The 26,414-nt window shown below is 36.3% G+C and overlaps 1 protein-coding gene across 12 annotated transcripts in view; it reads right to left on the reverse strand.

The window, feature by feature from the left end:
• Window positions 1–26,414, reverse strand: part of DGKB (diacylglycerol kinase beta) — a 1,170,055-nt gene that overhangs the window by 543,837 nt on the left and 599,804 nt on the right. For all 12 annotated transcript variants that reach the window (XM_081537636.1, XM_081537628.1, XM_081537635.1 and 9 more), the window contains 2 exons: window positions 25,019–25,108; window positions 17,595–17,755 (listed from right to left, as the gene is read on the reverse strand). In XM_081537636.1, the coding sequence (XP_081393762.1) occupies window positions 17,595–17,755; window positions 25,019–25,108 (251 nt within the window). The remainder of the gene's footprint in view (window positions 1–17,594; window positions 17,756–25,018; window positions 25,109–26,414) is intronic.

Below are 26,414 nucleotides of genomic sequence, written 5' to 3' on the forward strand. Positions count from 1 at the left end.
CTAAATGTATAAGGTTAAGATATTTCCTTTGTATTTGCAGTAAAGGCATAGGGAAACATGTAAGACAGGGCTCATGACTATAAGAATTCTGATTGCTAACTATTTCACTAACTTGATATTTATGGTTATGAGAATTAAGTAGTCACATTTTTCCTATACTGGAAGAGTAAGAGGCTCTTAGTGACTGACTAGGGTTGAAGGCTATTAAATCATAGCCATGCAAATATCTATTTGATAGGACATCTGGGTGGTAATATATATGATGCACTAAAAGTCTCCTAGTCTTTCTCAGATTTCTTCCAGGCTCAGAGAGTAATTCTACAGGGATCACAGACTCACTTCTAATTTCAGAAGTACAAATATGAAAAAGATTTTAAATTTCATGTTGGCTTTCACGTTTTACACAGCGTGTGATACTAAGTTGTTTCTGGATATGTTCTGCAAAAACTGGAGGACCTTTCCAGAAGCCTTTGAAATTCTTATTGCCTTGCTTGTTTCTGCTCACAGTGCTGACTTCTGTGTTGAAGAGTGTCCAAATTGGAACTTACTGGGATGATTAACAGCTGCTACAAAATCAATACTCTATGTAGAGAAAACAGAATTGGACTAAGATGATCTTACATGAGCACTAACTAGTCTGTGACTGAATATCTACCAATGTCAGCAAGCCAGATACAATTTACATTAGTGGAAGCGTTTCCATGGATATAATGCTTGGTCTTTTCAGAATTGCCCTTAGAAACCTAGAGGGTGGTAGAGATAACTTATAGGTTTTAATTATGCTTAATTTTGCATATTCTCAGTTGCAAAGAAGATATACTTAGTGAGAAATGGGTTTTCTTAAATCTTCCATTATTTTAACATTTATTATGGTTGAAACACTGAGTCATACTATTGCTACTGCAGTGAAAGTGAAAGTCGCTCAGTAGTGCTCAACTATTTGCGACCACATGGACTATACACTCCATGGAATTCTCCAGGCCAGAATACTGTAGTGGGTAGACTTTCCCTTCTCCAGGGGATCTTCCCAATCCAGGGATCCAACCCAGGTACACACATTGCAGAGCTCTCCTCAAAATGAGTCTTAATTTTTTTTTTTACTGCAAAATAAACTGAAAAGTAATACAGATGTTTGTGTATTTGTTTTATTATACACTGATGCTCCAATTAACAGTACGGTAATAGCTGACATACATCCTAAAACTCCTTTCTATTTTGGAGGGCTATTCTTTATAACTATGTATTGTTCTCTTTAATACTTAATATCATTGTTCAGTTCACTCTATCATGTCTGACTCTTTGCGACCCGATGCACTGCAGCACATTAGGCTTCCCTGTCCATCACCAACACCCAGAGCTTGTTCAAACTCATGTCCATTGAATCGTTGACACCATTCAGCCATCTCATCCTCTGTTGTCCCCTTCTCCTCCTGCCTTTAATCTTTCCCAGGATCAGGGTCTTTTCAAATGAGTCAGTTCTTAGCATCATGTGGCCAAAGTATTGGAGTTTCAGCTTCAGCATCAGTCTTCCAATTCAGGACTGACTTCATTTAGGATTGACTGGTGGGATCTCCTTGCAGTCCAAGGGACTCTCAAGAGTCTTCTTCAACAGCACAGTTCAAAAGCACCAACTTTTTGGCACTCAGTTTTCTTTATAGTCCAACTCTCACATCCATACATGACTGCTGGAAAAACTATAGCTTTGACTGTACGGAACTTTGATGGCAGAGTAATGTCTTTGCTTTTTAATATGCTGTCTCGTTTGGTTATAACTTTTCTTCCAAGGAGTAAGCATCTTTTAATTTCATGGCTGCAATCACCATCCACAGCAAGTTTGGAGCCCCAAAAAATAAAGTCTCTCATGTTTCCATTGTTTCCCCATCTATTTCCCATGAAGTGATGGGACCAGATGCCATGATCTTAGTTTTCTGAATGTTGAGTTTTAAGCTAACTTTTTCACTCTCCTCTTTCACTTTCATCAAGAGGCTCTTTAGTTCTTCTTCACTTTCTGCCATAAGGGTGGTGTCATCTGCATATGTGAGGTTATTGATATTTCTCCCAGCAATCTTGATTCCAGCTTGTGCTTCATCCAGCCCAGCGATTCTCATGATGTGCTCTACATATAAGTTAAATAAGCAGGGTGACAACATATAGCCTTGACATACTCCTTTCCTGACTTGGAACCAGTCTGTTTTTCCATGTCCAGTTCTAAGTGTTGCTTCTTGACCTGCATACAGATTTCTCAGTTAATATCATCACCTTAAAATAATAAGATAAAAGCTTGCCTGGTGGTTTAGCTGTAAGAATCCACCTGCAATGCAGGAAACCTGGGTTCGAACTCTGGGTAGGAAAGATCACCCAAAGAAGGGAATGGCAAACCACTCCAGTATCCTGCCTAGGAAATTCCATGGACAGTGGAGACTGGCGGGCTACAGTCCATGGGGTCGTAAGAGTTGGACACGATTTAGCGAGTAAACCACCAATAAGATAAATATGCTGACAGTTTAAAGGGACAAAAATTAATTCCCTGAAACATTACTTATTGGTATATCTTCTAGCCACATTAAAGGAAAAGATGCATGTGTGTAATGATTTATGTTCAATATGGTGGAATTCACACTTTTTTCTAGCTCAGTGTTCATCTTTGTATCCACTATAATGCTTATCAGGAATTACAACAGGCACTGAATAAGTATTTGTGGAATAAACTAATAAATGAACTCCCTTGTGAGTAAAATACTAATCAGAACTAGGGTACTAAATGACCATGATAACTCAATATTTTAGATTTTATATGTTAATGCAAGTACAATCAGAAGTTATGAAATATTTATTCTATATGCCATTTATAAATTCTAATAAATGACCCATAATAATATTCTGCTATTCTTTTAAACTGGACTCTGCACTAGGAGTACCTTTGGTATTAACATCCTGCCTTCTCTGATCTTATACCTGAATGCTCTCCTTGTTGCAATATTGCATGTTTTGTTTAGGTGGATGATTACAAATAGAGCAGGGAAAACTTAATAGTTAAAGGGACTTATAATGATCTTTTGGGTCTTCCCTTGTGGCTCAGCAGGTAAAGAATCCACCTGGAATGTGGGAGACCTGGGTTTGATCCCTGGGTTGGGAAGATCCCTTGGAGAAGGCAAAGGCTACCCACTCCTATATTCTGGTCTGAAGAATTCCATGGACTGTATAGTCCATGGGGTTGCAGAGTGTCAGACACGACTGAGTGACTTTCACTTTCAATGAACTTTAGTGGATTTGAGGCAGCTATTATTAATTTGAACTATATCTTTTGCATTTTAAATACACAATCTCTCTTGCTTTCTGTACTGGTAAGAAAAGTGAAAAAACAGGGAACTTTCATGGAGTATGGGTTCTACAGTTTCCACATGTGCACACCTCCCATGAGTATTTTATCTAGGAATTGACTCGCCAGGGCAAAGCCACAAAAACAAAAACATGAGAAGGCCGGGCCAGTGTCCTTATGGACGGAGAAAGCCACAGCTATCGATAAAACCAGAAAGCTGAAAAATAAAATTAATGAGCCAGGGGTCTTAAGGCTAATAATAAAGTACCTTGATACACTTGGGATGCATAAGGCCAAACCCTCAAAGGGAAGACAGCTAAGAGAAAGTGGAGTTGTAAGAAGCAAATGGAGAAAACACTATTTGGAAAAGATCCATGCACCCCCAAGTTCATTCATGCATTATTTACAACAGTCAAGCTATCGAAACAACTTAAGTTGAACCGATGGCTGAAGAGATAAAGGAGGTGTAGTGCACAATGGAATATTAGCCATAAAAAGAAAGAAATCTTGCCATTTGTGACAACATGGATGAACCTTGAGAGCTCTATGCTAAGTGAGATAAGTTAGAGAAAGTGAAACACTGTAACGTTCTCACTTGTATGTGGAATCTAAAAAAATAAATAAATAAAACCAAGCTCACAGATACAGAAAGCAACTAGTGGATGCCAGGAGAGGGGATGCAAATTGGTGAAGGGGGTCAAAAGGTATAAACCGCCAACTATAAAGCAACTGCGATTGGAATGTAATGTACAGCATAGAGACTACAGTCGGTAATACTGAATTGCGTATTTCCAAGGTGCTAAATAAGAAAGTAGGTCTCGAAAGTTTTCACCATTAGGGAAAAAGAAAAAAAAAAGAAAAAAACCTTGTAATTGTGTAAAATTCAGTTCAGTTCAGTCGCTCAGTCGTTCAGTCGTGTCTGACTGTTTGCGATCCCCTGAACTGCAGCACGTCCGGCCTCCCTGTCCATCACCAATTCCAGGAGTCCACCCAAACTCATGTCCCATTGAGTCAATGATGCCATCCAACAATCTCATCCTCTGTCGTCTCCTTCTCCTCCTGCTCTCAATCTTTCCCAGCATCAGGGTCTTTTCAAATGAGGCAGCTCTTCGCATCAGGTAGCCAAAGTATTGGAGTTTCAGCTTCAACATCAGTCCTTCCAATGAACATTCAGGACTGATCTCCTTTAGGATGGACTGGTTGGATCTCCTTGCAGTCCAAGGGACTCTCAGGAGTCTTCTCCAACACCACAGTTCAAAAGCATCAATTCTTCGGTGCTCAGCTTTCTTCACAATCCAACTCTCACATCCATACATGACTACTGGAAAAACCATAGCTTTGAATGTACAGAACTTTGCTGGCAGAGTCATGTCTCTGCTTTTTAATATGCTATCTACGTTGGTCATAGCTTTTCTTCCAAGGAGCAAGCATCTTTTAATTTTATGGCTGCTGTCATCATCTACAGTGATTTTGGAGCCCGAAAAAAGAAAGTCTGCCACTGTTTCCACCGTTTCCCCATCTAATTGCCATGAAGTGATGGGACTGGATGCCATGATGTTTTCTGAATGTTGAGTTTTAAGCCAACTTTTTCACTCTCCTCTTTCACTTTCATCAAGAGGCTCTTTAGTTCTTCTTCACCTTCTGCCATAAGGGTGATGTCATCTGCATATCTGAGGTTATTGATATTTCTCCCGGCAATCTTGATTCCAGCTTGTGCTTCCTCCACTCCAGCATTTCTCGTGATGTACTCTGCACATAAGTTAAATAAGCAGGGTGACAATATAAGCCTTGACGTACTCCTTTTCCTATTTGGAACCGATCTGTTGTTCCATGTCCAGTTCTAACTGTTGCTTTCTGACCTGCATACAGGTTTCTCAAGAGGCAGGTCGGGTGGTCTGGTTTTTCTATCTCTTTAAGAATTTTCCACAGTTTATTGTGATCCACACAGTCAAAGTCTTTGGCATAGTCAATAAAGCAGTGGATGTTAACTAGACTTACTCTCATGATCATTTTGCAATGTATACAAATATTGAATCATATTGTATACCTGAAACCAACATAATGCTGTAAGTCAATTATATCCCAATTTAAAAAAAAGAGGAAAGAAACAGAACATTTGAAACAGAGGCATTCATTACGGTCTGGTACAGGCAGCCCAATACACATTAATCCATTGTGCAAAGTACACCAAGTAATGTCATACAAAACAAAAATATTTTCCATCCTGTAGTGAAATACAGATCCTAGGTGATAAGCATGCTCTTGGTCACCTTATATCATAGTACTTTGCATCTTTTCCTTCATAAAATTTATCACTATTTTGAAGTTCATTTGTCTAACCCCTCTATGAAAATGAAGACTGAATGAGAGCTGAGGTTATGCCTGCTCTGTTCTTCAATACTGATTTCCACTATAGTACCCAGTACTTCAAGAATGTCCAGCAACACTGAACATAAATAAATTAAAATATGAGAGTGCATGAAACAAATAAGAATCATCAGAATGCCACTTATAATTTCGTTAAGTCTACCCACTTGAGCAAATAAAAACACATTGAATCTCAAATCATTATTAAAACAACTTTTATAAGAGGCAGGGATATAGAGCAGGTCGCAGTGAATATTTGAAGGTAAATGTAAGCATCATGGTAGCAGGCTCAGCGACAGTTAAATACATCTGAATAACTCTGTGAAATTTTAAAGTGTCACAATATTTTGAATCATATTAAGAAGAGTAACTTTCATTTCTCTTCCCGAGACCATGCACACCATTGTTACCACTGTTAACATTTAGGTATATATATTTGCTGACTCTTTAGTATGTTCTTAGAGACAGAGCTACATAAAAAATTATATTTTATCACCACATCATCATTCTTAACATTTATTAAGCATTAGTGTTAATGTTGTAAAAACTTTACAAGTCCTTAAGTCAATCCCGAATATCTCCTTAAAATAGCTATTATCCTCATTCTCAAAAGAATAAGAGACATAATGTTTCCTTACGGACAATTTGCTTTTGTGATTTGACATTATAATTTTGGGACCTCTTTTCTTGTTGTATATCATTTTCAAACTGATAAACTTTTAGATATTTCCAAACTGTATGTCACTAAATAATATTGGTATCATTTAGGCTTCTGTATTATTTATTTCTGCAGAATGGATTCTTAGAAATGGAATTGATGGCTCAAAGGGTACTCACATTTTAACAGATAACATCAAATTATTCTCCAAAAGAGTATTTAAATTTATAGACCCATCACACAATTATGACTATTCTTGTATACACTCACTGACATTAGATACTACCGATATCTGTAATTTTCAATAATCTGAAACAAGATAACCTACTGCATAATTTTTCATTTCCTTATAAATTTACATTAGTAGTCTTATTATCTGGCTGTTCATTGTAATTTTCACAGCCAATGTGTATTTCTCTTAGATGCTTTTTATTAAGAATTCCGCATCTTAGTTTATTAACACCATGCTTATCACTTGTGCTGGAAATATTTTCTTTGACTTGTTAATGAGTTTTAACATACTTTTTTGAATGAAAGATTATGAAAAGTAATGTTGATTCCCTTTTCTTCTATGGGTTCTAGGTTTCCAGTTTGCCTCACACAGATTTCTCCTGCCCTAAGCAACATACTTTGATATTTTCTTCCAATATCCTGTAAGTGTATTACTTATAAGATACTATATTAACATTATCCTATACAATATATTAATATATAGGATACAATTTGCATTTTTAATCTACTGGATGTCTATTTAACATGGATATGAATGGAAATATGTTTATTTTCATTCAAAAGAGTAACTAATTCTGTCAACTAATTTATTATGCATTTCATTCTTACCCAATGATCTAAAATTTCAAAATTTTACAAACTCTGTATTTTCTGCATATCTTTATAATTTTTGGTCTAATCTTATATTCTATTTATCTATTTTTGTGCTACCATATTTTAGTTACATTAAGTTGATAGTATTCTGCACATGGCAAGAAAACTGACCATTAAAGGATATTAATCATCTCAAAAAAATATAAAGGCATTTTTGTATAATTGTAAAGTATCATTTATCAAAACAAGTAAAGTAATCCTACTAGAATAATCTGTAACAATGGACTAAATTTATAAATAGAGATTTTAAATCTTAATAATAAATATATTCACATAGAGAAATACAAGATGATTTATTCAGGTTTTATTTTATAATTCTGCATTGTTAGTTTTCTAATAGGTTTGATGTCTTTCTTACTAGACATAAACATTGATACTTCATAGATTTCTGATAACATTAACTAAAGTTATATTCATATTAACAGGTAATTTTATAAAGGGAGGATTTAGGGTCTTCTTCCTGTATATTTATCTAGCATTTGGCAACTGAAGTTGATTTACTAGTTTCATTTTTAGTTGATGCATATTGACTATATATGACATCTTATCATCTCCAAATAACATTACGCTTGTCTATTGTCAATATTTACACATTTAATTTTTATTATTAAACTAGCTCATTTTTCTAAAAATGCTAACTACAGTGGTGACAAATATAATCCCTGCATTCTTTCTGACTTTATTTGGGATGCCTCTAGTATGCCACTATTAATATGATATTACATGTTAATTTGTAGAAAATGGTTTACACATTTTCAGTAGTTTTCAATTATAAAAATCACAAACCTGCTTTTTATTTAAATAATTATGCTAATAACACATTTGCCTTTGTTGAAATAAACCCTACTCAGTCAATAGGTTGTATTCCTTAATTTCAATACTTGAATTTTCTTGCTAATTTTGTTGTTTGCAACTGTTGTATTTATATACATGTTCTTTTTTGGAGTTGTGTTAGTGAGGTATTGAGGTTTGCTAGCTATACAAAATGAATGGGAAAACATTCTATCTTTATACTCGGGAACAATTTTTAAAATATAAGAATTATCTGTGCTATGAAAGACTGTTTGAATGACACCAGTTTTAATAGCTCCTTTACTACGTTTTTACTTCTTCCTCTTTGGTTGTATGCTTAGAGAAATGGTTCTCAAGGTGTGACCGTGGAAAAGAGATACTGGGATTACCTGGGAGATGTCAGAATCATCACTTCTTGGACTCCATTTCGGATCTACTGAAAGCCTGGGCTTGAGGGTCACAATCTGCATTTTAAAACGCCCTGCAGGTGATTTTGATACACACTTGAGAACTACTGCCTTAGATTTCCTACCCCTTCATCAGGGGTTCCCAATTTCCTGGATCTAATGTCTAAGGATCTAAGGTAGAGCTGAGATAATAATAATAGAAATGAAGTACACAGTAAATGTAATGTGCTTCAATCACTCTGAAACTACCACCCCCACCCATCCCCCGAAAAAGTGTCCCCACGAAACCGGTCCCTGGTATCAAAAAAATGTTGGGCGCCACCGCCATTCAGTCTAGTTCAGCTTTTTCCATTTAGATGGGCAATACTCAATTTCTTCCCCAGTGTAAAGTTTACCGCCTCAGATGCACATGATTTACTCTTATAACCACTGAAATATTTTCCATAACTGTGGCTGTATTTTCAGATTTATTATGCTCTGCGTTTATTTCCTTTTGTTTTTTGAAAAAAAAATCTTGGAGAGAGAAGTGGGCAAGATAGTGCAGGGAGCGTTTTCAGCAGTCACCCTGCCCCATCCCCTCCTCGAGGAATACAGCTTTCGACAATCACTAAGGAATAGATATTGGAGAAGGAAACGGCAACCCACTCCAGTATTTTTGCCTGGAGAATCCCAGGGACGGTGGAGCCTGGTGGGCTGCCGTCTAGGGGGTCGCACAGACTCGGACACGACTGAAGCGACTTAGCAGCAGCAGCAAGGAATAGATATTACCTTTGCCGAGTCAGGGAGTCCAGCGGAGAAGTTTCAGCACAGCAAAACATCCAAGAACAGATCCACTGAAGGCGGTGAGAACACCTTGCCTTTACCGGCATGACCCCTCCCCCAGCGTGGTACAGCTCAGTGCCAATAAAGGCTCCATTCAGTCCCAGGTTTCCCCCAGCATCAGGATGAACATTCAGCTTCCTGTGCCTCACAGGATGTTGCCGCAGAGGCCACTTCTTTCTCGTCTCACTTGGAGCACCGAGGGTCTCAGCACCAGTTTGGTGGGGAGTGGGGTGGGAGCAGTTGCTGGGAGCAGGTAGGAGAGAGAAGGACCCACAGTCACTACGGCATTTGGACCTCAATGAGGGGCGACGGAGCCTACAGCTCAGTGCAGAGATTGCTCCAGGAGCATGGCCCATCAGCTGCTTCTGGAAGTCTACACTGATGATTTCAGGAGGCAACTGACCCACCTGGCGCCCGCCCAGGTTTGTGGGCCTCCTCCCTCCCCACCTCCTGGCTGGCGCTCCGTGCACGTGCCCTGTGCGTGGCCCGTGCGTGCCCCGTGCGTGCGTGCGCGCGTCCCACATGGGAGAGCAAGCGGAGAGCAGGTGAACACCTCCAGATGGCCGGCTAACTTCAAGCGACTGGAGGAAGGTTCTAGATGTGAGCATTTGGGGGCTCTGCCCTCAGGAAAACACAGGTGGCGCTCAGCACCCAGCCAGGCTTTGCGGAATGGCGAGAAAGCAATCCTAAACTGCCTCTCCCCTACCTTCTCAAAGAGGGAAGGAGAGGTGGGGAGTTCATGCATCTATAGAAAAGGGCCTAGAGAGCCTCAGGATCCCTAGTTGGGCTGACAAGGTGTTTCTCTCTCCAGCCTGGTTAATTGAGACTGGAGAAATTGACTGCTTTTTAAAATGAAGACTAGAGATCTATTTTTTGAAAAATATTTATTATTTATTTTGCTGTTCTTGGTATTAGTTACGACATGCAAAATCTTTAACTTGTGGCATGAGAACTCCTAGCTGCAGTAGGTGTGATCTAGCTCCCCGATCAGGGATCGAACCCGTGACCACTGCACTGGGAGCTTGGAGTCTTTAGTCAGTGGACCACCAGGGAAGTCCCAAGACTATGGCTCTTGAGGCTGCCCTATAACCTGGCTGCAGTCCCTCTTAGCCATGGTACCAGGGTCCTATTTGCTTAGGGATACAGAAGGAGACATGCTCATCCCTGCCCCAGAGGAAGCCCACTTACATCTTTCCTATTGTCCAGTGAAGATACTGAAGCTGCCTGTAACTCAATATAATTTCAGCCCCTCTCAGATATTTCTGTCTGAGAGAGTTTCCACATTTTGAGGTTTTTACTTACCAAGAGTCATTTGTGTGGTTTCCAACACTGTTTATGCCAATTTTAGTCTTTATTATAATTATATAATTAAATTACCTATTATAGCAATGGGAAATATGATTACAAAAAGAGTCTTTGTTTATATATGAAAACAAAGATGATTTGGGAAGATTGGATATAAATGTAGTTGTGAAACTGCTATAGAATTATATGTTCTTTGCCATAGAATTATATGTAAGAGAGAGCATTATAAAAGATTTTTGAAACTATTGTAAAAATCTAGAAGGATTTTATACTCAGATTGCTTCACAAGTATCTTTTGAGTTTTTGTTCCACTTAAAAGAATCTAAAAATGGAAATAACAGATGGTTTATTATGGAGTGTGATTTATACAAGCAAACTTTGTAGAACCCCCATTGATGACCGACATTCAAAGAAATGACAGTAGCTGGGCCTTTAAGAAAAAATTGGTCAATTCAATTATATTTATAGATTTTAGGTTAAAATGAAATATCCAAAGGCATATGGATCATTTTTATGACACTTGTTTTACCTTTCTATTAATGTCTAACTTCACCTCTAGTAGAAGACCTTCTGCTATACATAAATTGGACTTCTTCATTTCCTGATTTTATTCACTGAATCATTCAATGGCCTCTCTTAAAAAATAAAGAGCACATCTTGGCTTCGAAGAGGCTTCAAGACACAGGAGCAGCCACTTCTGCTATTGTCTTTTTTGTCATTTATTCCCAGCTTCTCTCTTTATGTCCCAGGCACTCTGACCTTGTAGGTCTTTGAACACACCAGGCCGTTTCTCTCCTCAGGCTCTTCACATACAGTTATACTTGCTTGGTATGCACTTTCCATCTCTTTGGTGTCCACCTGACTTACATGTATTCCTTAGATCCTCTCTTAAATGCATCTTGTTTATACTGACCTTCTTTGACTATGAGAACTAAATTTGTCCCTTATTCTAACTCTTGGCAACTTTTGTTGTCTTTCACAGTATATATCACAATTTTCCCCCAAAAGTTGTATTTGTGCATTTTTTAATACTTTTACTATTAAGCTCCAGATTTTAATAATGAGGTGATCTGTCTCTTTTATTCATTTCTACAACTCCGGGGCCTGACCAAAAAAAAAAAAGGAAAAAGATACTTTTTTGTTTATTAAGCAAATGAATGAAGAATCAATGAGGGTGAAACTAATGGCATATATGAATTTGATGTTGGTCCAGTGGATGAAAAATTTTCTAACTGTAAGTTCTGAGATTATCTATAGTCTTTAAAGTACAAAATCAGACTAAAAGGTAGCAACTATCAGTTTTTCTTATTAATTTCCATCATCTGTATTTCTAATACCCAGATGGTAAGTCTCTCATGACAATTCTGTCTCACCTCACAATACTGTAAGTTTAGTGATTACACAGACTTCTTCTATCCTGTTCACTGCCAATCCTCAAACAGTATCTAGCATAAGAAGATAATTAATAAATAAGCTTTTATTTAAGGATCACCACTGTAGATGGATACCTATTTTCAGAGTTAATTATGACTTCAGAATTATTTCCACTGTTCTGGCTAAATGTGAAAGGCACTACAAAGAAAAAAATTAGCAGAAACTGGCTAGTTATTTACCAATTTCCCCTTTTCTTCTTGAGCAAAGAGAATTCCTTTCCTTACAATTGTGTGCATGCTAAGTTGCTTCATTCATGTCCGACTCTGTGCGAACCAATGGACTATAGCCCACCAGGCTCCTCTTTCCATGGGATTCTCCAGGCAAGAATTCTGGAGTGGGTTCCTGTGCCCTCCTCCAGGGGATCTTTTCAACCCAGGGGTTGAACATGCATTTCTTACATCTAACCTGCGTAGGCAAGTGAGTTCTTTACTACTAATGCCACCTGGGAAGCCCATTCTTACAATTAAGTGTAACTAATTGATTAGGATACGGCCAATGGGTTACAAGCTGAACATTTTCCAGGCCTAGTCCATTTAAAAAGAAAAACACTCACAAATGCCAATATTTCACTCTCTTTTATCACCCAATTATTGAATAGAGAGGACTCTGTGTAGCTAGAGGAGGGTAGAACCAGAAGACAGAAAGGAGCCTGGGTCAATGACCAACTGGAACAGAGCCTCTCCCAAAAAGCCAACTCCTCTGTCTTAACATGTGGAATAAGAACTAATTTTCAGTTGTCAGGCCACTAATGTTTTGAGGTTGTGCCAAAACCCACTCTAATACAAAGGTTATATCATGCTGTATTTAAAGATTATATTTATATATTTATAACTCACAGATTCTCTAAAAATTTGAAGCAAGGCTTTATGTAAACTGTAAAGCACTTACAGTCAGCATATGAAAGGCAACCATCGAAATAATGAAAATAACATTGACAGTAAAGTTTTGAGACTATCTTATAATTAAGAGGTAGGAGGTTCCTAGAGATAATTTCAAGTACAAATTATGTGCCATCTAAAGCTTTCTCATGTTGGTGATAGCAAAACAATTGAAATGTCCCCCTTATACTTTCATTGCTCCAATTCAACTGTTTATTACATACTCAGCAACAGCTTGAGGTACATGATTCATTTCTTTTTGTTGTCTGCTGGATTTACTCACCGGGGCAGAGGATCATAAGTTGATAAATAGAACTCACTGAGTGACAGCCAGAACTTGAACTCTATCAGGTCTACTGGGCTGATTTGACACTGAGTGTTGATCCTCCGTCTTGCTGGGACAGACGCAAATATTTCAGGCAAGAATGCTCTCCCTCTTTTCACACCTCTCTTTCCCATGTCATACTGAGTGAAAGAGGCTGCAAGTTAAATAGAACAGCACTCTTCTAAAGAAAACAATCAAAAGCTGCCTTGTTTAGTTCTGTGCTACCTTAAAATCATAAATGAGTGCCATTGCATATTATTTTATACTTTTATTAGGCCCTAAACCTTGCATTTCAACTTTAGTACTTCAGTATTTCTAGCAATTGCCTATGTAATGTGAGACAGAGTTCTAGCAAAATTTCCTCCGCCTAGGGAGCTAGTTTTGAACACATATCAACTGAGCACCATTATTTTTCCAATGAGATTTCAGGCTACATCCATTTTGTCAAGTTTCTACATGTGTCTCTCTGCTTTTCCATTGAGTTCTTCATCTACTCATTCATTACACTATTTTATTATAATTATCCAGTTCATTTGTAACATGTCTAATTTGGTAAAATAGTTCTCTATTTCTTCTTATTAAGATGTAATGAGCTACTTTGTTACATATATTTTGGAAAAAGTTTTTCAAATTTTTCATACAAATCTAGCTCTAATTTTGATTAGTTATACGTTAAAGGTATACATTAATGTGCAATATTATATTAAGCTATCTCATCTAAGAATAGAAACTATCTCTATTTATTCTCATCTTTTATGTCTTGTAGAGAGTTTTAACATTTCTATTTGTAGGTTTTATATATTTATCAATTTCTAGATACTTCCCATTTTTGCTTGCTGTTTTTGTAAATGTGTTGATTATTGCTTATATAATGGAATACTATTGAATAAATGTATTTTATATTTAGTAACTTTGCTACACTTCCTTATTTAGTCCTAATATATTCTCAGTTAGGATATTACGTTTTGTCTTTATGAAGGGTTTTTTCGTCTTTATCATTCTATATTACTTGCAGTTCTCTTTACAATATTTTTAAAACACCAGTTTTGCAGTAGATTTGATTATTTCCAATAATCAAGTTTTATTTCATTAACATACTCTTTTTTGCTCTTGTTATTCTTTGCTATATGTCCTGTCATTTCTATTATAGCTTTTCCTTCTCATTTCTTTAGGTTTTAGCTATTTTCCCTTTTCCAGCATCTTGAGTTTTGTAATTAATATTTGTTTCTTAATATCAAAGTTTCTCAGCCTCAGCCATATTGACATGTTGAACTATGTGGTTCTTTTTTGTGCATTTGGGGGGCTGTTCTATGAACTGGGAATGTTTAGCAGCATTCCTATCTTCTATCCATTAGCTGGCAAGAGCAATACTCTCTCACCCATGACAAGCAAATGTGTGTCCAAACATTGCCAAATGTCTCCTGTGATGGAACAGAAATAATTTCTGTTGAAGACCACTGAAAATTCATCAGAGGCATATAACAAATTGGCAACTGTTTACAAAAACAAAAAACAAAAAAACACTACTGAACCTAAGATAAGAACGCTGGCAATCTGTGATGTTTCAATCTTGAGCTGCTACCTCACACTTCAGTTCCATCAGTGCTATAGCTCTAGCAGGGTTGGGCATACTAAGAAAGCAAGCAACTTTACTGTCGGGGGAGCTAGCATGATTTGGAGTGGAAGCTAGAGAAATTCCATTACCCAGAGAGTTATTTAAAATAATAGTCATCTCAGTGGCAAATGTAGCAGCTTGCCTGAGTTTGCAAAACTGATTAAGGCAAGCAGCTAACCAGGCAACTAGCCATATTTTCAATAGGAGATCTTAGGAATGATACAGCCATAATGGGCCTCGATGCTGCTGCTGCTTGGTTGGTTCAGTCATGTCTGACTCTGTGCGACCCTATGGCTGTAGCCTGCCAGGCTCCTCCATCCGTGGAATTCTCCAGGCAAGAACACTGGAGTGATTGCCATGCCTTCCTCCAGGGGATCTTCCCAACCCAGGGATTGAACCCAGGTCTCCTGCATTGAAGGCAGATTCTTTACCATCTAAGCCACCAGGGAAGCCCCATGGGCCTCCATACGTTGCCACATATCCCTTGCTGTCTGAAACACTGTATGCATGGTTGTGTATATGTGTAGGACAGACTAAAGAGGGTTGCATATGTGTTCAGGACAGACTAAAGCAGGCCCTAGTTATCTACACATCCTTGGCTAAGTGAGAGGCCTTATACATGAGCACAAGACATAAATGGGCCAACAGATATTAAAAACTGAATTAGATTAATAACTGCCTGAAGTTTGTTTGTGTTCCCCAATGAACATACAGATACATCAGTAAAGGGATGAAAACCTACTGTCTCACGGTGTTTAAACACAAATTTTGGTCAATCATACTGACATGGGAAAAATCCCCAGAAGCCGGTGTTAATATAAAAGCAAAAGGAAAAACAAAAATTCAGAGGCATCAGTATATCCATACACTACAAGGGAGAACGGCTCCATATAATTAGTTCTGGGAACTCCCTAAACAAACACAGGAACAACCATAACCCCTGTGGGAGAATGAAAATCCACTGCAATTACAATATATTATAATCTCTAGTTTCCAACCAAATATTCACAAACACGCAGAGGAATGGGAAAGTGTAACACATACTTTGGAAAAAAGCAAACAATGTCTCTGAAGGATTCTAGAGGTTGGACTTAGCAGACAAAGACTTCAAAACAATTATAAATACATCAAATAACTAATGTAAACTATGCTTAAATAATAAATGAAAATATAACAATGACTATTCAAATAAAAAATGCCAATTAGATGCCTAGAAATATTAAAAAAAATAACCAAAGAGAAATCCTTGAGTTAAAAAGTATACTAACCAAAATTAAAAAAAAATAACTACAGCGACTTAAAAGAGTAACATTATTCATAATATCCAAAGACTGGAAACATTCTAAATCTACATCAATTTGTGAATAGATTGACAATATGTTATATGTCCAATCAATGGGATACTTACTACTCAGCAATAAAAGGGATACAGTATTTCATGTAGTTCATATAAGTGAACCTCAAAAACATTATGTGAAGTGAAAGAAACCATATGCAAAAGACTATATATTGTAATATTTCTTTCATATGAACTATCCATATAAGGCAAATCTTAGAGGTAGACAGATTAGTTGTTGCTTGGAGCTAGGATAACGACTCAGAATTGACTACAAGTGGGCATGAGGATTCTTGCCTTGGTGATAAAAGCATTTTAAAATGAGACAGACATTAAAATCATTAAAAGGTTTACTTAAAATGAGTGAATTAGGTCAATAAAGCTGTTAAAATATTGCTATTCACATTCATATCAAATATAAACAGGATTCTTATGGATCGAATGCATTACATTTTTCTTGAAATAAACAATTACTATCATACTAACAGTTGTATACTTAGCCTTCATTATGCATCATTATATGAGGCTCTTCAAATGTATAATCACATTATTGATAACTATGAGGGAGAAAATAACCATCATGACACAGGTAAATTGATGGAAACTAAGAAGAGAAAAAAACTGTTAAAGAACACTTACCAAGGCAGCTTGACTTCTAAGTTCATAGACTCAACCAATACTTTCTATAGTTTGCTATTTGTGTTTGTGTGTGTGTGAGTGTGTGTGTGTACATGCACATCCATAAGAGAGAAATGAGACATGACATAGATTAATATTGGGTGAATATGTTCAATAAAATGTAATGCTGTATGTATATATTTTAAGACTTCATAAGTCTGGGTAATATATTTATATAAATACATGTAAAATCACTTAAATTTATTAATCCCTTAGGGATTGAAATTTCAATAACTCTTTAAATTGCCAAATGATATTTTAATTTCAGTCTCAAATTTTTCAAGAAATTAAGTCAAAAATTAGTTTTTTGACTAATTAACCGCTTGAGAATACTAACGACATTTTTCTTAGACTTTAAATCATAATTTTTAAAATAATGCCTATAAATAGCAAACTAATATGTTGTGATATTGTAATATAGATTTCAAAGTAAGATAACATTTGAGGCATTCTTATCACACTTTTAGTAATGTGAAACTTATAACCTTATAAACCACTTTATAAACCTTATAAACCATTCTAAGCTTACTTTTACTAAAAAATGATCAGTTACATATAGTTTCTTTGTTTAGCACATGAAAAATCTATCACTGATTCTCTGATTTTAAATAAATTCAGAAGTTCTACTATTATTACCCATTAGAAGAGGTGTTTTGCTGACACAAGGTAAAATAAATTACTTATAAGCAGTAAATCTTCATAAATAAGAGTTTATGTCAGTGATTATGCAGAACTGGTTAAAAAAAAAAAGAACGTTTAGTGGAAAATCTTACCACGCCAATGGAAAAATAATTATTGATGATACTGTAAGGCACTGGGTCTCCCTTCTCATCTTTGTCATTAGGTATGACTTCAAACTTCCACCTGTCCAACATGATTTCTGTGCTGTTTTCAATGTCTTTTAAGATTTTCATCAAATTCTCACCTTCATAACCTAATGAAAAAAAAATTATCTTGAGAAAAAATATAACCAAACAACACAAGTTATTACTTATATGTATTTAAGTGTGTGAATGTTTGTATCATTCTAAAGCTAAATAATGCATTTCAAAGCAAATTTAATGCAAGTTGAAGAATTAAGACCAATCTTATTATACTCATATCAATACTTTATCTTTAGCTTTAATTTGCAACTCATATTTCTCTCCTGTGGTACAAATTCTCAGTATAGCCAGTGCATGCCCCTCACAAAACTTTTTATCAATATATTCAAAATGGGATTGATGATCTGTTTGGGTATCATCTTCCTGTGAATTCTCCCTCCCAAAGATGACACCCTTCACCCACTTGCTAAAATAAAAGTTCTTGCTGCCATGTTGAACTTGTCCTTTGCTTCTACTCTCTCTGCAGGCTTTATATATGATAACACTTTTTCCCAGAAGCCACCCTCCCAAAACGATAGATTCTATACAGTACCATAGCACACAGTTCTCAAAACCAGCCATACCATAGAACTAGTAATCTGCACTATAATTATTTACATCTTTCTCCTTAGATGTTCCTTTTCCCAGATGTACCCTCCAGTAATGCTCAACAAATCCATTTTTAAATAAATCTACTATAGTTAGTAACCATGGCCTGAAAGTTATTGCTTAATATTATATTTTCTCCTAAATGTGCCTTTAGTTATCTAACATTATAGTTAATTAGGGCTGTGGCCTAATCCTGGCTGTGTTATTTGCTGAAGTGTTTGCTTTTAACATTCTAGCTTCTTTCTCCATAAAAACTTAGTTTTGGTGTGAGAATGAAGTGAGGAAAAAAGAAAACGCATAAAAGATCTTACTCTATGAGACAAAAGAATAGAAAGTTGTCAACAATAATACTGATGATGACATTAGGATATGAAATGTTACACTAAATTAAATAATGTATCTCTCTCTAACTCTATACACACAGATTCTTGAAATGATATTTTGAGTTGGAACAACATTTTCATAGATGTTTTTCTGTGTCCAACTCGGGCTTATATTTTAATAATTTATCTGTTGAATAAGTATATTCCAGAGGCTATGAGTCCTCATTAGAGGTGTTAACATACCTAAACTTAAAGAAAAATGAGTTGGATTAAAAGAAAAAAGAATAGGTACCATAATATGCCAACATACTGTAAAGACAAATAAATTATATTAATGGTGTATTTGTTGAATTATCTGTTAGAGGATTAACTATTAGCCAGAAATCAGGAATACTCATCCTGGAACCTGCATCTCTTCTTATCATACACAGATCTGAAAAATAATTATGCACTATTCAATACACACAGCAAAGAGTACAATAAACAGTGATTACACTGACATAAACATTAAAGGAAATAATAGATGCCATATCATATTTATAGCATAATTCAAAATTGATGAACATATATAAAATGCATAGAATAGTACTCAGTGATAAAACACTGAATTGTTTCGACTACAAGACTGCAAAAATTAAGTGTACTTATTTTTCAGATCTTAATAGTTTCACCCTCATTCTCAATATTCATTTCCTTTTTAAATTTCTTTTAAAGCTCCCAATTATATACATATATATATATATGTATTCCACATTTAATAGAATAAAAGGAGTTTATATTCATATATTTTCCAAATTCTACTCTTATTTGAAAATAAGTTTGATGGTTTTAGATATAAATAATTTACAGATATTAAACTAATATTGTATAATATAGTATGAAAATATACACACACTCATCAGAAATATAATTAAATGATAATGCTTTAAACAAACTTTGAGCTTCTTTTCAGCTACAGCTTATGTTAATAGAAGCATTGTTCAACATAACACTGGAAAAATGGAGGAATGGAACTGATGAGGAAAGAACACAACAGAATTTAATTTAATGAAAGTATTAATAAAGTGAGATTAAGTAGGGTCAATCAACTTAAATTCTTTAGCACTGGACATGTTCTCAAAGTTTTTATGGGTAAGTATGAAAAAGGCTGGGCTTCCCTGGTGGATCAGATGGTAAAGAATCTGCCTGCAATGCGGGAGACCTGGGTTTGATCCCTGGGTCTGGAAGATACCCTGGGTAAGGAAATAGCAACTCACTCTAGTATTCTTGCCTGGAGAATTACATGGACAGAGAAGCCTGTCAAGCTACAGTAAACTGGGCTGCAAAGAGTTGGACATGACTGAGGGACTAACATACACATGAAAAAGGCTGGTATCAATCAGTCTTCTAGCCAAGTAAAAATGGAAAGCGAGAGGCAATCAATCTATTTTGAGAATCATACGTGAAGTTCAGTATTAATTCACAAAGGTGAAGAATTCCAAATTGTTGTTCTCCACTTCACAGATATCTATGCCCTACTTGTTTGTATTTATCTGTGCTCAAGCTTGTTAAATAATGATTTATAACTATAAATAGCATTCCTGAACTTAGTAAGATTATATTTTTTAAAAAGATAAACTTACTAATAAGCAAACAAAAGCTTGCTTTAGAAAAGAATGATGCTACTTTGCTTCTATTATTTTGATTTAATGCCTATAATCACTCTAGGCTAAGAAATCAAATGAAAACATAATTAGTATTTATCTTCCATTTAATGATATGATGTATCGTAATAACTGAATCTATCTAAAAAGTCATTTTTACAAATTTAAAATCACATGAAGAAAATATTTGTAAGAGTGTGTTCCATCTAAAACTGTCTCTTACTCCCTCACTCTTCACAGTATTTTTTCTTGCAATAATTTTCAGAATTTTGTTTGAAGGATTAATTATTACCAGAAAAAACTGCAAAGGAAATGAAAATATTTTTTTAAATGCCCTAAGAAGTCCTACATTTGTACATGTTATATTTTCCAAAATTTGCAAATACATTCATAAAAATTAAACTTCCAGTCAATAGAGTCCAGTGACATTAAGTGAACCAAATGATTATTAGTCGAATAAAGTAATTTCTTTCCCAAATGTAAAGTATAATGATAATTAGTATAATTACAAGAAGGGCTCAGTTACTGGGGAAATAACTTGATATCTGGGGAATAAGAACCCACAAGGTAGGGTTCTTAGTGTAAAGTGTTAGTCACTCAGTCATGTCTGACTCTTTGAGATCCCATGGACGATAGCCTGGGGCTCCTCTGTCCATGGGATTCTCCAGGCAAGAATAATGGAATGAGTTGTCACACTCTCCTCCAGGAGATCTTCCTGACTCAGGGGTCAAACCCGTGTCTCTTCTGTCTCTTGCACTGGCAGGTGGGTTCTTTACCACTAGTGCCTCCTCCAACTATTTTCTTCCAAGTTCTGATGAACCTGAAGCACACAGTTTTAAGCAACTTGCTCAAAGTTAAACACCTGACAAGAAATAATTCACACCACTTCAGAGTGTGTGTCTTTATTAGTAAACTCTCTCAAATGGCACTCTCATTGTCCTAACTGCTCATCTTGAGCCTCTTGCAGTGCCCCCTTAATATCCCACTTTCACCAAAGCCCCCACCAACTCCATGGGCAAGCTGTATCAGCCTATCCCTGAAAATGTCAGTGTGTCCACTTGTTTCATTAGCATGATGACTGCCCTAGCCTGGTCTGTTCATCCTCTAATTTCTATGGTAATCCAAGTTCTGGTCTCTAAAACTATGCTTCCCCACATCTCCACATTTTCTTAGCATTTTTTATGTCCCCAAATTAACTTATTTTGAAAACATACATGTCATTGTGTCACTCTGTTTTTGAAACTCTTCCAGAGTTTTGCTGTGTGCTTCAATAACATAAATTTTTTACCATGACCACTAAGACCTACATAATCTGCTGCTACTTCTCTCTCCAACATCGTACTATTCCCACCCCCCTCCTGAGGCCATACCTACCCATCACCCCACAACCTCTTAGAGTTACATCATCACTCTTCTTTCATTCCTTTCAATACAGAGAGCTCTTTCTTTTTCTGCATATTTTAAACCCAGCTTAAATGTTACTTCCTAAAGGACATCTGCTTGACTATGTAGCTGAATAGTTTCCCTCTGTGCCTTGCTGTCCTAAGTCGCCTCAGTCATGTTCGACTCTTTGCGACCCTATGGACTATAGCCCACCGGGCTCTTCTGTCCATGGGATTCTCCAAGCAAGAATACTGAAGTGAGTTGCCATGCCCTCCTCCAGGGGAGTTTCCCCCCTATTATTCTCTAAAAATACATTCTGATTCTTTTATAATCTTGCCTTATTTTGTAATTATGTAATTCATTATTCACTGATCTATTGTCTGGATAGTCAATGAAAATATAATTCTCAAAAAGTAAAAGCCCTTTATTTCTCATTCACTATTTAGCACTTGAACACTGCCAACATATACTAGATACTCACAGAGTTCATCATCAATATACACTCTAACAAATACTATAATCCACCTGTTTCTGTCCACTGATAATAATATCTTTAAAACTGTTTTATAAGGAAATAATTAGAGGATACTCTGGAACTCCTATACTCAATTTTGAGATTTAAGTCATTTGCCAGTTTGGAACCAAATAAAGTTATTAATTTTCAAATACCAAAAATATTTTTAAGAAGAATATATAAGAAGCCACATGAACGAGTCTCTTTTTTTAATCAATATACAAATATTATCAATATACAAATATTAACACTGGAATATATGAGCATCTCATAAGCAATGGTTCATTCTTTCTATCTATCTATCTTTAGATACTATACAATTTAACTCTTCATTTTATTATATTCTTTTATTGTTATATCCTTAGTGAAAATCACAAATATATCATATACCATGTTTTTAACTTGGTTTCAAATTCTGTCATATACACAAATACATATACATGTCATAGAGTCCATAAGTTATCCAGGTACAAATGGAACAAATGTTCTCAAATTTTTCTGTGAATCAAGTTACTTAGGGAGTTTGCTTATAAAGGAAATCACCTGTGCAGTTTCATCCCTAGAGATTTCAATTCAACATATATGAGGTGAGGTCAGTCCACTGTATCTTTAACAAGCTCCCCAGGGGTTTCTGATTCACACTGTCTTAGTAGACATTTTTCAAACTTCACTGGGTTTAGATGCTAAAAATATTTAGGATTCAGTTCTTGCTTCTTTAGCAAATATGGTTTTCTTTTCTTTGATATCTTCAGGTAAGTTTAGTCTATTAATGATATTTCAAATTATTTTAAGATCTCATCTTGAAGTATTCTCCATTTTCTCATCTGCTCCATCTACAGTATTCTATTTTTGAGTTCCTTCAGTATATCAAGTGACTTTCTATCTCTAGGGCTTTAACCCTGATGTTTCTTCTGCCTGTCAAGTCCACCTTCAATACTGTGGCTTCAATACTATGGCTCTGACATTATCCACCTATTAGAGTACTCCCTATTTTGGGCTTTTCTCTTAGCTCAGATGGTAAAGAATCTGCCTGCAATGCAGGAGACCTGGGTTCGACATGGAACAACAGATTGGTTCCAAATCAGGAAAGGAGTACGTCAAGTCTATATATTGTCACCCTGCTTATTTAACTTATATGCAGAGTAAATCATGCCAAATGCAGGGCTGGGTGAAGCACAAACTGGAATCAAGATTTCTGGGAGAAATAGCAATAACCTCAGATACACAGAAGACACCAACCTGATGGCAGAAAGCAAAGAAGAACTAAAGAGCCTCTTGATGAAAGTGAAAGAGAAGAGTGAAAAAGTTGCCTTAAAACTCAACGTTCAAAAAACTAAGATCATGGCATCTGGTCCCATCACTTCATGGCAAATAGATGGGGAAACAATGGAAACAGAGAGAGACTTTATCTTTTTGGGCTCCAAAATCACTTCAGATGGTTACTGCAGCCATGAAATTAAAAGATGCTTACTCCTTGGAAGAAAAGCCATGACCAAACTAGACAGCATATTAAATAGCAGAGACATTACTTTGCCAACAAAGGTCCGTCTAGTCAAAGCTATGGTTTTTGCATTAGTCATGTATGGATGTGAGAGTTGGACTATAAAGAAAGCTGAGCGCTGAAGAATGGATGCTTTTGAACTGTGGTGTTGGAGAAGAATCTTGAGAGTCCCTTGGACTTCAAGGAGGTCAAACCAGTCCATCATAAAGGAAATCAGTACTGAATATTCATTGGAAGGACTGATGTTGATGCTGAAACTCTACTTTGGCCACCTGATGCAAAGAATTGACTCATTTGAAAAGAACCTGATGCTGGGAAAGAAGGCGGGGGGAGAAGGGGACGACAGAGGATGAGATGGTTGGATGGCATCATTGACGCGATGGACATGAGTTTGAGTAGGCTCTGGGAGTTGGTGATGGACAGGGAAGCCTGGCTGTGCTGCAGTCCATGGGGTCGCAAAGAGTTGGACACGACTGAGTGACTGAACTTATTTGAGCTTCTCTCTTAGCTCAGACCACAAAGAATCTGCCTGCAATGCAGGAGACCTGGGTTCGACTCCTGGGTCGAGAAGATCCCCTGCAGAAGGAAATGACAAGCCACTCCAATATTCTTGCCTGGGAATCCCATGGACAGAGAAACCTGGTGAGCTACAGTCCATGGGGTCGCAAGAGTGGGACATGACTTAGCGACTAAACCACCACCACCTCTCAAGTTCTCCCTATTTTTCCTTGTCAGTTCCTAGGTAAGGTCATTCATTATGCTGATTATTATCTTGCTTGTCAGTAAGAAGTCTCACAATTTACATATGACTTCATATTCCACTAGAATTTAAGGCCCCTTATAAAGCAGATCTTGTGTTCTTCCTATTCTTAACTGTCTATCCCAAGTGCAGAACATACCATGTAGTGCAAAGTGAGTCTCAGAAAATTGGTTACATCTTGTACTCATTCCTGGACAAGTTGTTCTTTCACCTTTCAACATGTTTCCTTTGTTTTTGATTCTTTCACACAAGTCAGAGATTAAAAATATGAACATTATTTTAAATTTAACCCATGCTTACCCCATTTCTTAAGTTGGAAACCCAAAAACCAGAGAAAGAGAAACTTAGACGCTTGCCCTCCCATCTAGTGTATAATTATCAATCACAGTCTAACCCGTGTTCCACTGTTTGTTTCTCTACCTCAGACGATCGTTCAAAATTATATTACATATCTGACAGCAGTTACATTTGCTAAAAGCACATGAAAGCTGTCATGCAGTGAAGAAACGCTAAATTTAGTTTTTTGAAAGAGGGTGCTCTGCACTGTATTACTGTTTTTTAAAGATTTTGTTGTTGTTGTTGGTTTGTCATATCTATTTACCTCCTCCCCATCGCAGGCATCTTGCTAGATCATTGCCGGTCCCGAGAGGCAGAATAGCCACTGGAGGATGCTTGACTACATTAGCCTTTTCTGTATAATTGAAAAATTAAAAGAAAAAAAAATGATCACTGACTGAACAACAATTAAAAAAAAAAAACACAGCCTGGCATGGAAGGCATTCTACAGGGTACTTAGAAAAGTCAGGTTTTATGTATACAATACAATTATAAATTATGATTAACTTATATGTATTTGTAGCAATTTATAAAACAAGCAAATACGTTAATTCACAGAGTGACAGTAATTTTTAAGACTTATATGTAAGGAAAGACTTTTAAATATGTTAATTTAGTTAAAAACTGTAGCACGTTTGACTTAACTCCGTTGAAATTCTCAAGGGTGCAGGTATATGCAACACAAGGATATCACTAAAGTGGAAAAGTAGGTTCCTTAGAAAAGTCCTTTGGCAACATCGAGTCTAGGTATACTTTAAGAAAAATACATTTTGAAAACAGTCGAATTCTAAAAGTTAGTGAAATGCTAACAATGGTTGTGCTGCTCTGTGTCAGGGTCAACAACAGAAGACATTACCACGTTTTGTTTGAGATTCAAGTTTATATAATATAGTGTTCGGGTTCAGAAAAGATCATATCACTGAAATTCCACATGCTTTTGTTTGAGTCACTGAAGACATCTCACAAACATAAATTGGTTTATTTTTCTCCCTTCTCAGCCCCTCAGAGTAAGCATATGTGGGTAAAAATGGGTAAGGAATAAATTATGTAGGGATGTGCCACAGAATACTACCGAAGGCTTAGATTTTAGGGGCTAATGAAAACCAATAATTCCTACTGTCTTCACTAAAATTCTTACAAGTCCTCAGACACTGTTCAAGGGACTCCTTAATTTTGGCAGTTCTTGAACTCTGGTTTTGTCCTTAAAATATCAATACTACTGTCATTGTTTATTGGAGGGCCAAAGAATACAATTTTCCTTTTATTGTTTTCAAATTAATAAAAAAAAGGTTAGTAGATTAAAATTGTTAGGTGCTTACCAAGAGGGTGTTGACAATACATATTCATTTTTAATCTGAATATTTTTGAGGGTATGAAAAGGTAGAATATTCTCAACCGCATTGACTGAATAAAACTTTGCTTCAATACATATAGAAAGTAAAACTTCTTTCGAATCAGTCTTTCCTTTTTATGAAAGGATCTATTTTTAACAAAGAATTGGTCAGTACAGATCTGGAAGTATCTGTGAAAATCACTCAGTTCTGTCCGACTCTTTGCAACCCCACAGACTATACAGTCCATGGAATTCTCCAGGCCAGAATACTGGAGTGGGTAGCTGTTCCCTTCTCCAGGGGATGGTCTCAACTCAGGGATCGAACCCA

The sequence above is a fragment of the Giraffa tippelskirchi genome, chromosome 10 (assembly GCF_054371585.1).
Source record: "Giraffa tippelskirchi isolate mGirTip1 chromosome 10, T2T-mGirTip1v1.2.pri, whole genome shotgun sequence".
In the NCBI taxonomy this organism is placed as follows: domain Eukaryota; kingdom Metazoa; phylum Chordata; class Mammalia; order Artiodactyla; family Giraffidae; genus Giraffa; species Giraffa tippelskirchi.